Source organism: Heptranchias perlo, chromosome 8, assembly GCF_035084215.1.
Source record: "Heptranchias perlo isolate sHepPer1 chromosome 8, sHepPer1.hap1, whole genome shotgun sequence".
NCBI classification, from domain to species: domain Eukaryota; kingdom Metazoa; phylum Chordata; class Chondrichthyes; order Hexanchiformes; family Hexanchidae; genus Heptranchias; species Heptranchias perlo.
In genome coordinates, this window is record NC_090332.1 from 87969617 (window position 1) to 87984054 (window position 14438).

Below are 14438 nucleotides of genomic sequence, written 5' to 3' on the forward strand. Positions count from 1 at the left end.
TAGAAATCATAGTTTAAAAAGGTGGTCCAGCAGAGAGAGCTTGAGGTTATGTACTTCCAGCAGCAAAAGTTAAAACAGGGAATACAAAAACAATGACCCCCTGCCTCTAAAATGGCTACCAAGTGAATGTCAATTAAATCCAAAGTTATAACTCAGAAAACAAGCAATTTATATGGAACACCATTTATTTCTGTTCAATCCCATTATTCCTGAAATGGTCATAAGGTCAATATAGATTAATCACTCAATGGCAGCATATTAGGATAAATTGGAAAAAAAAATACTTGATAACTGTAAAATGTGGCCTACATAAATTAAAAGTCACTGGTCCATCAAATGGACCAATCTGTAGTTTATACTGTCTTCCATAGTCATTAATTCACATTGTGCAAATTCAGAAAGCAGTGAATTTACACTGCACGCTTAGAAACGGTCTGCTGCTCTGCTTGCCACTGCTCGAATGTTGCCGTAAACTTTAGATGGAGGGCTCCCTGTAACACAAAAAAATTGATATTTCATCTAATCACATGAATAGTTACAATAAAAAAACTAGAAATACAGTCAACAGAACAATAGGCTCCAGGGACAAAAACAGGACTGCACAGGAGGTTCTGCCCTGGGATGTAGGACAGAATGCAAAGGAGTTCTAAGATGAAACAGTAGCATAGGCATAGTTTAGACCTGTTTTATTGAATCTAATCCTAACTTGCTTTGAGATAACCAGAACATTTAGAGGAGGCATGACCAAAATAAGATACATGAAAGTGAGAAAAAGGTTGCCTATTGCCTGAACTAGCTTTTTCTTGAAAGGTGTTTGAACCTTCTGAGAAATGGGAGCAGTATTCCAATATTGGAGTTGCCCTGTAGCTGGCAGAGGCCTGTTATACTTCAGTAGATAGCTCGACGAAACAAAAGCTGAAATATTGAACTATAATAAACAAAATGACAGTGTATAATATTCTATAGGTGCAACAGTTAAGATAAATAAGCACATTTTTTGGATGATTAAGGGATTTCCCTGCATTTGATTTTTTTCCTTGGTAGATTACTCAAGAATCACTTGCAGAACAAGATCATACCTAGAATAAGGTTGCAGATTGCTGTCCGAGCCATCTTAATGTTCTGAAAAGAGCCAAGGATGTGGACTTTCCTATTAAGAAAGAAATAGTTGCTGAACTCATTCACACAATATGCCACACCCATATAATACTTAGTCGTCTAGAGAAACAGTTCCCTGCACTTTTATTTAGTATTCTACTTGTTTAAATAGTAGTCTTGAAGCACTAGAGGCCCTTCAATTACACCTCCAAGAAATAATCAGTATTTGGTGCAAGTGGACATCACACACAACTCTAAGCTCATCTTTCGCAGTGACACAGCTTCAGATTGGCTTCAACCGGTTTCTATACTAATTTGTAGCTTTTATTAAAGTGGTACTATTGGATGCAATACTGGTTAATACTAATTCAACCACTCCTTTCCTCATGAGGCTGAGGGGCTTTCCAACAGAGATGAAAAATTGTGCTATGGATTACTTACAATGTCATTTCCACAAGTGTTGCATCATGATCTAAAATGCAGGATGTCTCATTTAAAGAACACAACATACAAAATAGGAGCAGGAGTAGGCCTATTTTACTCAATCTCTCCTCATAGGACAACCTCTCACCCCAGGAATCAATCCAGTGAACCTTCATTGCACCCCTTCTAAGGCAAGTATATCCTTCCTTAGATAATTGTAAACAATTTTACAACACCAAGTTATAGTCCAGCAATTTTATTTTAAATTGATTTTCACATCGTTCACCTGACGAAGAAGGAAGCCTCCGAAAGCTTGTGAATTTAAAATAAAATTGCTGGACTATAACTTGGTGTTGTAAAATTGTTTACAATTGTCAACCCCAGTCCATCACCGGCATCTCCACATCATGACTTCCTTAGATAAGGAGACCAAAACTGTACACAGCACTCCAGGTGTGGACTCACCAGAGCCCTATATAATTGCAGCAAGACCTCCTTACTCTTAGCCTTTATTGCAAGGGGGTTGGAGTCTATTGTGCTATTTGCCTTCCTAATTGCTTGTTGAACCTGCATATTAACTCAGTAATTTGTGTACAAGAACACCCGATACCAACATTTCTTAGTCTCTCTTAAAAAATATTCTGTTTTTCTATTCTTCCTACCAAAGTGAATAACCTCACATTTCCCCATATTATACTGCATTTACCACCTTCTTGCCCAATCATTTAACCTGTCTACATCCCTTTTCAGCCTCTTTGCTTCCTCCTCACAGCTTACTATCAGCAGCAAACTGGGACACATTACGCTCGGTCCCTTCATAGATTGTAAATAGCTGAGGCCCAAGCACTGATCCTTGCGACACTCCACTATTTACAACTTGAACCTTAAAATGACCCATTTATTCCTACTCTTTTCTATCCGTTAACCAATCCTCAATCCATGCTAACACCCCCAATCCCATGAGCCCTAATCTTTGGCATTTTATCGAATGCCTTTTGAAAATCCAAATAAACTACATCTACTGGTTCCCCCTTAACTACCCTGCTAGTTACACCCTCAAAAATCTCCAGTAGATGTGTTGACTCTGCCTAATCATATGATTTTCTAAGTGCCCTGTTGCTACGTCCTTAATACATTCTAGCATTTTCCCTACTACTGTCAGGCCAACTGGTCTATGGTTCCCCATTTTCCCTCTCCTTCCTTGAATAGCAGGGTTACATTTGCTATCTTCCAATCCATGGGGACCATTCTGGAATCTAGAACTCTGGAATATCAAAACCAATGCATCCACTATCTCTGCAGCCTCTTCTTTTAAAACCCTAGGATGTAGGCCATCAGGTCCAGGGGATTTGTCGGCTTTTAGTCTCATTAATTTCTCCAGTACTTTTTCTTTGCTAATCTTAAGTTCCTCACTCATTAGACCCTTGGTATGTTTTTTTGTGTCTTCTAAAGCAATGCTCACCACTTGCATGCATTAGCAAAGACATTTTAGAGAGGATCTTTAGATATCAGTGCTGATCCCATATATAATATACAATGTGTTTATTGAAATTTGTATAAAAGCTTACAACAAAAAGAACTGAACCCATAAACATTTCATGTACTTACGAGTCAGCAAGCACGATTCTCGTCCTTGTTACATTTTCTATTGTAAATTTAGTTTTTCCTCCTTTGCCAGCTATTCGTCCTATTGCTCTGGAAAGATGATCACCTTTCAATGGTTTCACTAGAGAAAGGAATCACAAGTCTGATTTACAATTTTTAATTATGATGTACTTTCAGACCTGATGCAATGTATAAGTAGTTAAGACTGAGCATTTTAAAAAAGATTGTGAAATGGTACTGAACCGTTATGTCCTATTTGACAGTTAACTGAGCTACCCACCCTCTCCATCACAAAGAATGCCTGCTTCCACCTCTGCAACATTGCCCGTCTCCGCACCTGCCTCAGCCGAACTGCCGCTGAATCCCTCTTCCACACTTGTCACCCCCAGACTCAACTATTCCAATGCTCGGCTGGCTGGCCTACCATCTTCCACTCTCCATACATTTCAACTCATACAAAACTGACGCTCGTATGCTAACCTACATTGTCCCCCTCCCAATTTAAAATGTTCAAATCTCTTCATGACCTTGTCCCCCCCCCTCCCTATAACCTCCTCCAGCCCAACAACTACATCCCCCCAAAAAAACTCTGCATCCCTCCCACTCTGGCCTCCGACGCAGCCCTCACTCCCTTTGCTCCGCTATTGGCAGCTGTGCCTTCAGCCATCTAGGCCCTAAGCTCTGGAATTTTCTCCCTAAATCTCTTCTCCTTTAAGGTCCTCCTTAAACCTATCTCTTTGACCAAGTTTTTAGTCACCCCTCCTAATATTTTTCTTTGGCTTGGTGTCATTTTTAAAATCTGATTATGAAGTGCTTTGGAATGTTTTCCTACATTAAAAGGACTATACAAATGCAAGTTGTTCTGGAGTTGCTGCAATTTCTTACAGAGCAGAGTTAATGCATTATAAACTGTCGCCGTCAAAGTCAGTTTCGATAGATAGAATAACAAACACCTACAATAAACTCACCATCTGTAATGTCAAATGTTTCTAGGAATAGGTCATCCAATCGAATTAGTGCTAAGGCATCCTACATATTAAAATGGATAAAGTGAGTGAGGATTAAAAGCAGTAAATGATATACACTGTACTTTAAAGAAGAAAACCCATTCCAAAAAAGTCTTAAGGAGCATTACTGGAGAATCAGTCCATAAAGTTATTTCTTTGCAAATGAAAATCCAACAGTAACAAGTGTATGTTAAGTTATGAATGACAATAAAGTTATACATGGATTGGCCAACTATAGGGGAACTATAGCCAACTAGGGAAATTTTTAGAAACTATAATCCGGGACAGAATTAGCAGTCACTTGGACAAGTGTGGATTGATTAGGGAAAGTCAGCATGGATTTGTTAAAGGCAAATAGTATTTAACTTGATAGAGTTTTTTGATGAGGTAACAGAGGGTAGATGAGGGCGATGCGGTTGATGTGGTGTATATGGACTTTCAAAAGGCGTTTGATAAAGTGCCGCATAATAGGCTGGTCATCAAGATCGAAGCCCATGGAATAAAGGGGGCAGTAGCAACATGGATACAGAATTGGCTAAGTAACAGGAAGCAGAAAGTAGTGCGGAATGGTTGTTTTTCGGACTGGAGGGAGCTGTACAGTGGTGTTCTCCAGGGGTCGGTACTAGGACCACTGCTTTTCTTGATATATATTAATGACTTGGATGTACAGGGCACAATTTCCAAATTTGCAGATGACGAAACTTGGAAGTGTAGTGAACATTGAGGAGGATAGTGAGAGAATTCAAGAGGATATAGACAGGCTGGTGGAATGGGCGGACACGTAACAGATGAAATTTAACGCAGAAAAATGCAAAGGGATACATTTCGGTAGGAAGAACGAGGAAAGGCAATATAAACTAGAGGGCGCAACTCTAAAAGGGGTACAGGAACAGAGAGATCGGGGGGGTATATGTGCACAAATCATTGAAAGTGGCAGGGCAGGTTGAGAAAGCAGTTAATAAAGTATAACGGATCCTGGGCGTTATAAATAGAGGCACAGAGTACAAAAGCAAGGAAGTCATGATGAACCTTTATTAAACACTGGTTCGACCACAACTGGAGTATTGTGTCCAACACTTTAGGAAAGATGTGAAGGCCTTAGAGAGGGTGTTGAAAAGATTTACTAGAACGATTCCAGGGATGAGGGACTATAGTTACATGGATAGACTGGAGAAGCTAGGGTTGTTCTCCTTGGAACAGAGACCAGTTGAGAGGAGATTTGTTAAAAGTATTCAAAATCATGAATGGTTTAGACAGTAGATAGAGAGAAACTGTTCCCATTGGCGGAAGGGTCAGGAACCAGAGGACATAGATTTAAGGTGATTGGCAAAAGAACCAAAGGTGACATGAGGAAAAACTTTTTTTTTTTAAAAACGCAGCGAGTGGTTATGATCTGGAATGCACTGCCAGGGTGGTGGTGGAGGCAGATTCAATCGTGGCTTTCAAAAGGGAACTGGATAAGTACTTGAAAGGAAAAAAATTGCAGGGCTATAGGGATAGGTCGGGGGAGTGGGACTAGCTGGATTGCTCTTGCATAGAACCAGCACGAACTCGATGGGCTGAATGGCCTCCTTCCATGCTGTAACCTTTCTATGATTCTATACAAGCTCAAACTTTCAACAGAGCTATTGAAAGGTTAAAGGATCTCAGGCTGTACCAAATTTTGAAAACAACCCTACAATTTAAGTTTTATTACAAGGCCAGGACAACTACCAAAACCCACGATTAAATCTTTGACCTTCAGGTGTCAACTTGGCAGTACTCTGACCCTGGAAGCCAGATGTCTGTGGGTTCAAGGCTCACTCCAGGGTCTGAGCACATAATCAAAGATGATGTTTTAGTACAGTACTGAGCAAGTGATTCCATCCCTTGGATAAGATGCTAAACCGAGATCACATCTGCCTATTCCACTGGCTCAGGTTGGCATTAAAGATCCCATGTCACGATTCAAAGGGCAGCAGGGATTCCTTCCAATATGCCAGTCAACACGCCCCCTCATCAAACTCAAATCCCTCCACCAAAAACAGATTACACGGACATTCATCTCATTGCTATTTGTGGGATCTTGTGGTACACAAAATGCTGCTGCATTTACTACCGCACTTCAAAAGTATTTCAGTGTACGTGAAATGTTTTGTGACTTTTGAAATGTGATTAAAATTCTATATAAATGAAAAATTTTTTTTTAAAAATCACTGATGAGGTCACTAACAGATTCTTCAAATAATTGTTCTTTGCAGGGACAGTCCAGATACATTTGTCCAACATAACAGGATTGTCCCATGGATTTAAAAAAAATTCCTCATGAGATGTGGGCGTTGTTGGCAAGGCCAGCATTTATTGCCCATCCCTAATTGCCCTTGAGAAGGTGGTGGTGAGCCGCCTTCTTGAACCGCTGCAGTGAAGGTTCTCCCAGTGCCGTTAGGAAAGGAGTTCCAGGATTTTGACCCAGCGACGATGAAGGAACGGCGATATATTTCCAAGTCGGGATGGTGTGTGACTTGGAGGGGAACGTGCAGGTGGTGTTGTTCCCATGTGCCTGCTGCTCTTGTCTTTCTAGGTGGTAGAGGTCACGGGTTTGGGAGAAGCTGTCGAAGAAGCCTTGGCGAGTTGCTGCAGTACATCCTGTGGATGGTACACACTGCAACCAGTCGGTGATGAAGGGAGTGAACGTTTAGGGTGGTGGATGGGGTGCCAATCAAGCGGGCTGCTTTGTCCTGGATGGTGTCGAGCTTCTTGAGTGTTGTTGGAGTTGCACTCATCCAGCAAGTGGAGAGTATTCCATCACACTCCTGACTTGTGCCTTGTAGATGGTGCAGAGGCTTTGGGGAGTCAGGAGGGGAGTCACTTGCTGCAGAATACCCAGCCTCTGACCTGCTCTTGTAGCCACAGTATTTATATGGCTGGTCCAGTTAAGTTTCTGGTCAATGGTGACCCCCAGGATGTTGATGGTGGGGGAATTCGGCGATGGTAATGTCGTTGAATGTCAAGGGGAGGTGGTTAGACTCTCTCTTGTTGGAGATGGTCATTGCCTGGCATGAATGTTACTTGCCTGGATGTTGTCCAGGTCTTGCTGCATGCGGGCTCAGACTGCTTCATTATTTGAGGGGTTGCGAATGGAGCTGAACACTGTGCAATCATCAGCGAACATCCCCATTTCTGACCTTATGATGGAGGGAAGGTCATTGATGAAGCAGCTGAAGACGGTTGGGCCTAGGACACTGCCCTGAGGAACTCCTGCAGCAATGTCCTGGGGCTGAGATGATTGGCCTCCAACAACCACTACCATCTTCCTTTGTGCTAGATATGACTCCAGCCACTGGAGAGTTTTCCCCCTGATTCCCATTGACTTCAATTTTACGAGGGCTCCTTGGTGCCACGCTCGGTCAAATACTGCCTTGATGTCAAGGGCAGTCACTCTCACCTCACCTCTGGAATTCAGCTCTTTTGTCCATGTTTGGACCAAGGCTGTAATATGGCCTGGAGCCGAGTGGTCCTGGCGGAACCCAAACTGAGCATCGGTGAGCAGGTTATTGGTGAGTAAGTGCCGCTTGATAGCACTGTCGACGACACCTTCCATCACTTTGCTGATGATTGAGAGTAGGCTGATGGGGCAGTAATTGGCCGGATTGGATTTGTGGATGAGAGATGAATCATCGGTGCTAATGCTGCAGTTTCAGAAATGCCTCAGTGTGGGTACTGTTGAAGGGGACAGCTGGCATTCATTTTTATGACTGAGCAACTTCCAAACCTCAACCTAACCAATGCCTGTTTTAATAGTGGCATTTATTGGTAATTAATAATGAGGTTGATTGGGTTCCATCGGGGGTAATTGTGTGTCATAATCAAAAGTATTACATATTGTTCGCATGTTATTTCTCTGCAACTGCCCTGATTTTTGGCATATTTTGATGTGACAAATAACCACCCCTAATTATAGTACATTAACTTACCTCCACTTGGAATCCAAGAACAAAGGCCTTTACAAAGTCTGCAGCCTTTGTAAGTGAACCTATTTCTTGTGTGTCTTTACAAGTCTAAGGAGAAGAATTACAAATATTTTACAAAACAGCAACAGATGTCAAGCGCTCACAGCTTTCATAAAGATGTTACAAAAAGTCAAAAAAAGAAAACTCATTCTAGATTTACAGCATTGCATTCATAGAAATAAAGTTACAGCATGTTTAGTCTTAAACACCATCCATTTAAAAGTTACTATATGCCACTGGCCCACATAAATGAATTAGACTTGAACCTGTAACAGGCCACCTCCTGAAGTCAGCCCCAAAGGTTGGTTTCAGTGTATATCCCAATAAGATATCCACAAGAAGATATGGACATGTCTAAGCTCAATTAAAACAGGTGCTTTATGTTTAAAGTGAGTCTTTGTCTTAAACTGCAAAGAGACTGATCTTACAATTCCTCTTATGGATAATTCATCATTACTTTAAACATAGCACAATATACAGTGTATGCATAAAGGAGTACAAGAAGCCTGTGGCAGAACCAGACAGGGGGCATGAGTATTGACTGAAATACCGTGTTCCAATCAGGAAATGGAACACTTCTCCCATGCCACAAGACACCCAAACTGAAACAGCACCTGACACAGCCATTCACATCATTAACAATTGCATGTTTTATTTTCCTATGTAACTATATTTCTAAGTATAGTCACCTTGATTTCAACATTTCTAGTCTTCAGGTTAAATCTCACTTGCAAGTGCAAGTGTTCAACGATAGGAGTAAAGATTTTCAACCAGTTTTCTTTCAGGGGTGTATATCTATGTGCAGGTACAGCCACTTTACGAATTTCATCGTTTCCATCCTAAAAGCAAAATGGATACCGTGCAGAAAGTTAATGTAAAGTAAGAAAAACCACAAAACAATGACCTTTAAAAGGGATGGGGAGAAAAGGCAAGAAATACACTTCAATTGCTTTTGTAACTTTTCAGTTTGACAAACTCTTGCCCTCAACGAAAAAGATTTAAAAGATACAATTCCGATCAGCCAAATTCTCCTGTCTGCCTACTTATTAAACGTAAAACTGTAGGATTTTAAAAAATAATCTGCATTGTGGTTAATTTGTAAATTTAAGCCATTGTAATGGTCAAAGCTGGCTGAACACTTTAATAAGAGTTAAAGGAGATTTTATCCATTCATGAACGTATTTATCATCTCACTATTTGCAAAGCCAATCTGTGTGGTGCAATTCCAAGTCTGCCTGCCTTGCTGATTTCTTTCCCTAAAAAAAAATGCACGTTGTTTAATTCCCCACGCAGTACAGTTAGGCAGGTAAAATTACGACAGCAACATGATTGAACATTTACTACAAGCACTATCCCACCATCAAATCTATTAGTAAGTCAGCCTGTCTGTTGAACTGTATTATTGCAATTTCAAGTCAGGGATAGAGAGGAAGATTAAGCAAGTAATCCCTTCAAACAATCCCCTCTGCAGTTTTATCCATTGAAACCCAGGACAAGTTACAACAATCACTGACAGTTTGGTTCAGCGGTCGCATTTTTAACTCAGAAGTGAAAAGACTGTTCAAGCCCAATCTGGCAAATACTTCAGTGGAGTTCTGAGAGTACTGCATTATCAGAAATACCATCTTTTGGACTAGACATTAAACCGAGCTTCCTGCCTCTTCAGATGCCTCTGCACAGATGCTGCTTGACTTGGAGTGTTTTCCAGCATTTTCTGTTTTTATTTCAGACTTCCAGCATCTGCAGTATTTTGCTTTTACTTCAAAAGTAATTCATTGGATGTAAAGTGCTTTGAAACACCCAAAGTACGTGAAAAGCACTATATAAATTCAATTTCTTTCTCTGAAAAAAAGTCCCCTTTCAAAACCATCCGTAAATATCTCTCTCAAACCTAAAGCTACTGCTTCTCTCACCCCCTTAAAGTCAACACAAAGCAGGATAAAAATATACAAGCCTGCCAATACAGCATAGTGACAAAGTTTTTCCGTGTTATGGATGGTACTTTGGGCACCCCTTTTCAATATTTTCCTCATTCCTGTGTGTACTGGGGAAATCTACAAGTACACAGAATTCTTGGAAAGAAAATTCATTCCAATCTCATTTCACTCCCCGCCTCTCCAATATTTTAGAAATGAAAACTGTCTACAAGCAGGGGGGAGTGCAGAAGGAGAAGGAACAAGTCGAATGCCAATTGTAATTTTACTAACTCTAGTTAGTGATGTTAACAGATCTTGGTGGTCTGATTTGAGGATCAATGAGGCATCAGACGTTAAAAACAGCCCTTTCCAAACCCCGGGTCCAAAAAAAAAAGAAAAATACAAGCACAAATAGGGCTTAGTTGCCAAGTCTAAGGGCCACATGAAGCCACGGGATCAAAGGTGGAATATCCATGGAGTTAGGACATTGACTTGCAAAGTTACCTGAAGCAAAGTGGGAAGATTGCCAGCCCCTAGTGACAGATCTGCCCCTACAGATTTTAGAGAGACAGCAGTCCCTTGGTGTAATGCTGCTCTGTCTGGCTCAGGTGTCAGATCGCTTAGCTTGAAAAAGGATTGATTTGGTTTCAGATTTCCATCACCAGGTATTTAGGCTTGGGGCCACCTCGAGCTGTAAGAGACCCCTATTTTCCACCCCCCAGCCCACAAAGCTCCCAGTTGGTCATCAGACAACCAACAAGCAGAGGTTGGAACTATTGGTAAATGAACGGCAGTGGAGTGTTCAGCAAACCCAGCACCAGGTGTGAGCGCACTGCCACCAGCCTTCACCCATAGCACTTGACTGGGGTGGGGGGGGCGGGGGTAGAAGAGGGGTGCACTGATTCGGCAGGCAGGTTGTGGGCTACCACAGTGAATTACATAGAATTTACAGCACAGAAACAGGCCATTTGGCCCAACAGTTGTATGCCAGTGTTTATGCTCCACACGAGTCTCCTCCTACTCTTCTTCATCTAACCCTATCAGCATATCCTTCTATTCCTTTCTCCCTCATGTGTTTATCTTAAATGCAATCTGTGCTATTCGCCTCCACTACTACTTGTGGTAGTGAATTCCATGTAACAAGGTTGACAGACTGTGCTGGAAATGACCCCACTCCCCCGCTGGAAACGACCCTATTCTATTGCAACCTTCAGGTAGCAAATTCCACATTCTCACCATAGAATGATACAGGGCAAGAGGCCATTTGGCCTATCGCGCTTGTACCGTCTTTGGTAGAGCTTATCTATTAGTTCCACTCCCCCACCCCGCTCCCCATAGCTCTGCACATTTTCCCCCCTTCAAGTATTAACCATCATTTTCCAATCCTCCCTGAATACAGGCATAGTGCCGGAGGATTGAAGGACTAACATTGTACCGTTGTTTAAAAAGGGAGAGGGGGATAGACTGAGTAATTACAGGCCAGTCAGTCTAACCTCGGTGGTGGGCAAATTATTGGAATAAATTCTGAGGGACAGCATAAATCGTCACTTAGAAAGGCACGGATTAATCAAGGACAGTCAGTATGGGTTTGTTAAGGGAAGGTCATGTCTGACTAACGATTGAATTTTTTGAGTAGGTAACAAGGAAGGTCGATGAGGATATTGCATTTGATGTAGTCTACATGGATTTTAGTGAGGCTTTTGACAAGATCCTACATGGCAGACTGGTCAAAAAAGTACAAGCCCTTGGGATCCAAGGGAGACTGGCAAGTTGGATCCAAAATTGGCTCAGTGGCAGGAAGCAAAGGGTAATGGTCGACAGTTGTTTTTGTGACTGGAAGGCTGTTTCAAGAGGGGTTATGCAGGGTTCAGTACTAGGTCCCTTGTTTTTTGTGGTATATATTAATGATTTGGACTTAAATGTAGGGGGCATCATTAAGAAGTTTGCAGATGATTCAAAAATTGGCCATGTGGTTGATAGTGAAGAAGAAAGCTGTAGACTAGGAAGATATCAATGGACTGGTCAGATGGGCAGAAAAGTGGCAAATGGAATTCAATCCGGAGAAGTGAGAGGTAATGCATTTGGGGAGGGCAAACAAGGCAAGAAAATACATAATAAACAGGAGGATACTGAGAGGTGTAGAGGAAGTGAGGGACCTTGGAGTGCATGTCCACAGCTCCCTGAAGGTAAAAGGACAGGTAGATAAGGCGGTTAAGAAGGCATACGGGATACTTTCTTTTATTAGCCGAGGCATTGAGTATAAGAGCAGGGAGGTTATGCTAGAACTGTATAAAACACTAGTTAGGCCACAGCTTGAGTACTCTGTACAATTCTGGGCACCACATTACAGAAAAGAGGTGATTGGACTAGACAGAATACAGAGGAGATTTGAAGATGTTGCCAGAACTGGAGAATTTTAGCTATGCGGAAAGACTGGATAGGCTGGGGTTGTTTTCTTTGGAAGAGAGGTGGCTGAGGGGTGATTAATTGAGGTGTATAAAATTATGAAGGGCCTAGAGCGGACCTATTTCCCTTAGCAGTGTGTTCAATAACCAGGGGGCATAGAGTTAAAGTGATTGGTAGAAGGATTAGAGGGGAGCCGAGGAAAAAATTTTTCACCCAGAGGGTGGTGGGGATCTGGAATTCACTGCCTGAAAGGGTGGCGGAGGCAGAAACCCTCAACTCATTTAAAAAGATGTGCACTTGAAGTGCCACAACCTTCAAGGTTACAGACCAAGTGCTGGATGGCTCATTTTTGGCCGGCGCAGACATGATGGGCTGAATGGCCTCTTTCCATGCTGTAAATTTTCTATGACTCTATGATTAACCACTCTCTGGGTAAAGAGGTTTCCCCTGAAATACTTACTAGTTTTATTAGTAATTATCTCATATTGACAACCCACAGAGATTATTAAAGGTGAAGATTTGGTGCAGATAACAGAATCGCCCCCTCCATTCTCCCCCTCCCCCCTCCATCCTCCCCCTCACCCCTCCATTCTCCCCCTCACCCTCCCCCCTCCATTCTCACCCTCCCCCCTCCATTCTCCCCCTCACCCCTCCATTCTCCCCCTCACCCCTCCATTCTCCCCCTCCATTCTCCCCCTCACCCTCCTCCCTCACCCTCCTCCCTCACCCCTCCATTCCCCCCCTCCCTCCCCCCTCCTTCCTCCCCCCTCCTCCCTCCCCCCTCCTTCCTCCTTCCTCCCCCTCACCCCTCCATTCTCCCCCTCACCCTCCTCCCTCACCCCTCCATTCTCTCCCTCACCCCTCCATTCCCCCCCTCCCTCCCCCCTCCTTCCTCCCCCTCACCCCTCCATTCTCTCCCTCACCCCTCCATTCCCCCCCTCCTCCCTCCTTCCTCCCCCTCACCCCTCCATTCTCCCCCTCACCCTCCCCCCTCACCCCTCCATTCTCCCCCTCACCCTCCTCCCTCACCCCTCCATTCTCCCCCTCACCCCTCCATTCTCCCCCTCACCCCTCCATTCTCCCCCTCACCCCTCCATTCTCCCCCTCACCCCTCCATTCTCCCCCTCACCCCTCCATTCTCCCCCTCACCCCTCCATTCTCCCCCTCACCCCTCCATTCTCCCCCTCACCCCTCCATTCTCCCCCTCACCCTCCTCCCTCACCCCTCCATTCTCTCCCTCACCCCTCCATTCCCCCCCTCCTTCCTCCCCCCTCCTCCCTCCTTCCTCCCCCCTCCCCCTCCATTCTCCCCCTCACCCCTCCATTCCCCCCCTCCTCCCTCCTTCCTCCTCCTCCCTCCTTCCTCCATTCTCCCCCCTCCTCCCTCCATTCTCCCCCCTCCTCCCTCCATTCTCCCCCCTCCTCCCTCCATTCTCCCCCCTCCTCCCTCCATTCTCCCCCCTCCTCCCTCCATTCTCCCCCCTCCTCCCTCCATTCTCCCTCCGGGTATCCCTCACTCACCAGCAGATGCTGCCCGGAGACGGGAGGGAAATCGGGCCTTTTGCAGGGGACGGGCGAGTCCGCCTCCATGCGGCCCGCTCCCGGCTCCGCCTGCATCTCCCTCTTGCGCTTGCTCCGCTTCTTGGCGACGCTGACGAACTGCGGGCCCGGGTCTGAACCCCCGGGGCCCGGGGACGGGGACGGAGCGGCCGCCGGCGCCTCCACCTCCATGACAGCCGCTCGAGCGGCGCACGCGGCTCGGCCGTTAGAGAAGGACCCTGTGAGGAAGAGGGCTGCCCCGCGGCGCGCCTGATTCACCCCCCAGCCAGGTTGGAGGGAGGGAGGGGGGGGGCTGCCCCGCGGCGCGCCTGACTCTCCCTCAATCACCGCAGATAGACCGCTTTCACCATGACGTCAGCAAGACAATTAGGACCCCGGCCGCACCACGTGTCATGGGCGCGCACCGCGGAAACGCCTTGAGGACGTTTCACCACC

General features: G+C 44.4%; 1 protein-coding gene across 1 annotated transcript; it reads right to left on the reverse strand.

The window, feature by feature from the left end:
- Positions 1 to 167: 167 nt before the first annotated feature.
- pno1 (partner of NOB1 homolog) lies at positions 168 to 14238 on the reverse strand. The gene is made up of 7 exons (XM_067989482.1): positions 13965 to 14238; positions 8812 to 8961; positions 8087 to 8170; positions 4095 to 4155; positions 3130 to 3247; positions 1080 to 1150; positions 168 to 491 (listed from the first exon to the last, which is right to left on the reverse strand). Exons 1-7 carry the CDS (start codon positions 14172 to 14174, stop codon positions 424 to 426), a joined length of 762 nt encoding a protein of 253 aa, XP_067845583.1. The 5' UTR covers positions 14175 to 14238; the 3' UTR covers positions 168 to 423.
- Between the last annotated feature and the right edge of the window lie 200 nt (positions 14239 to 14438).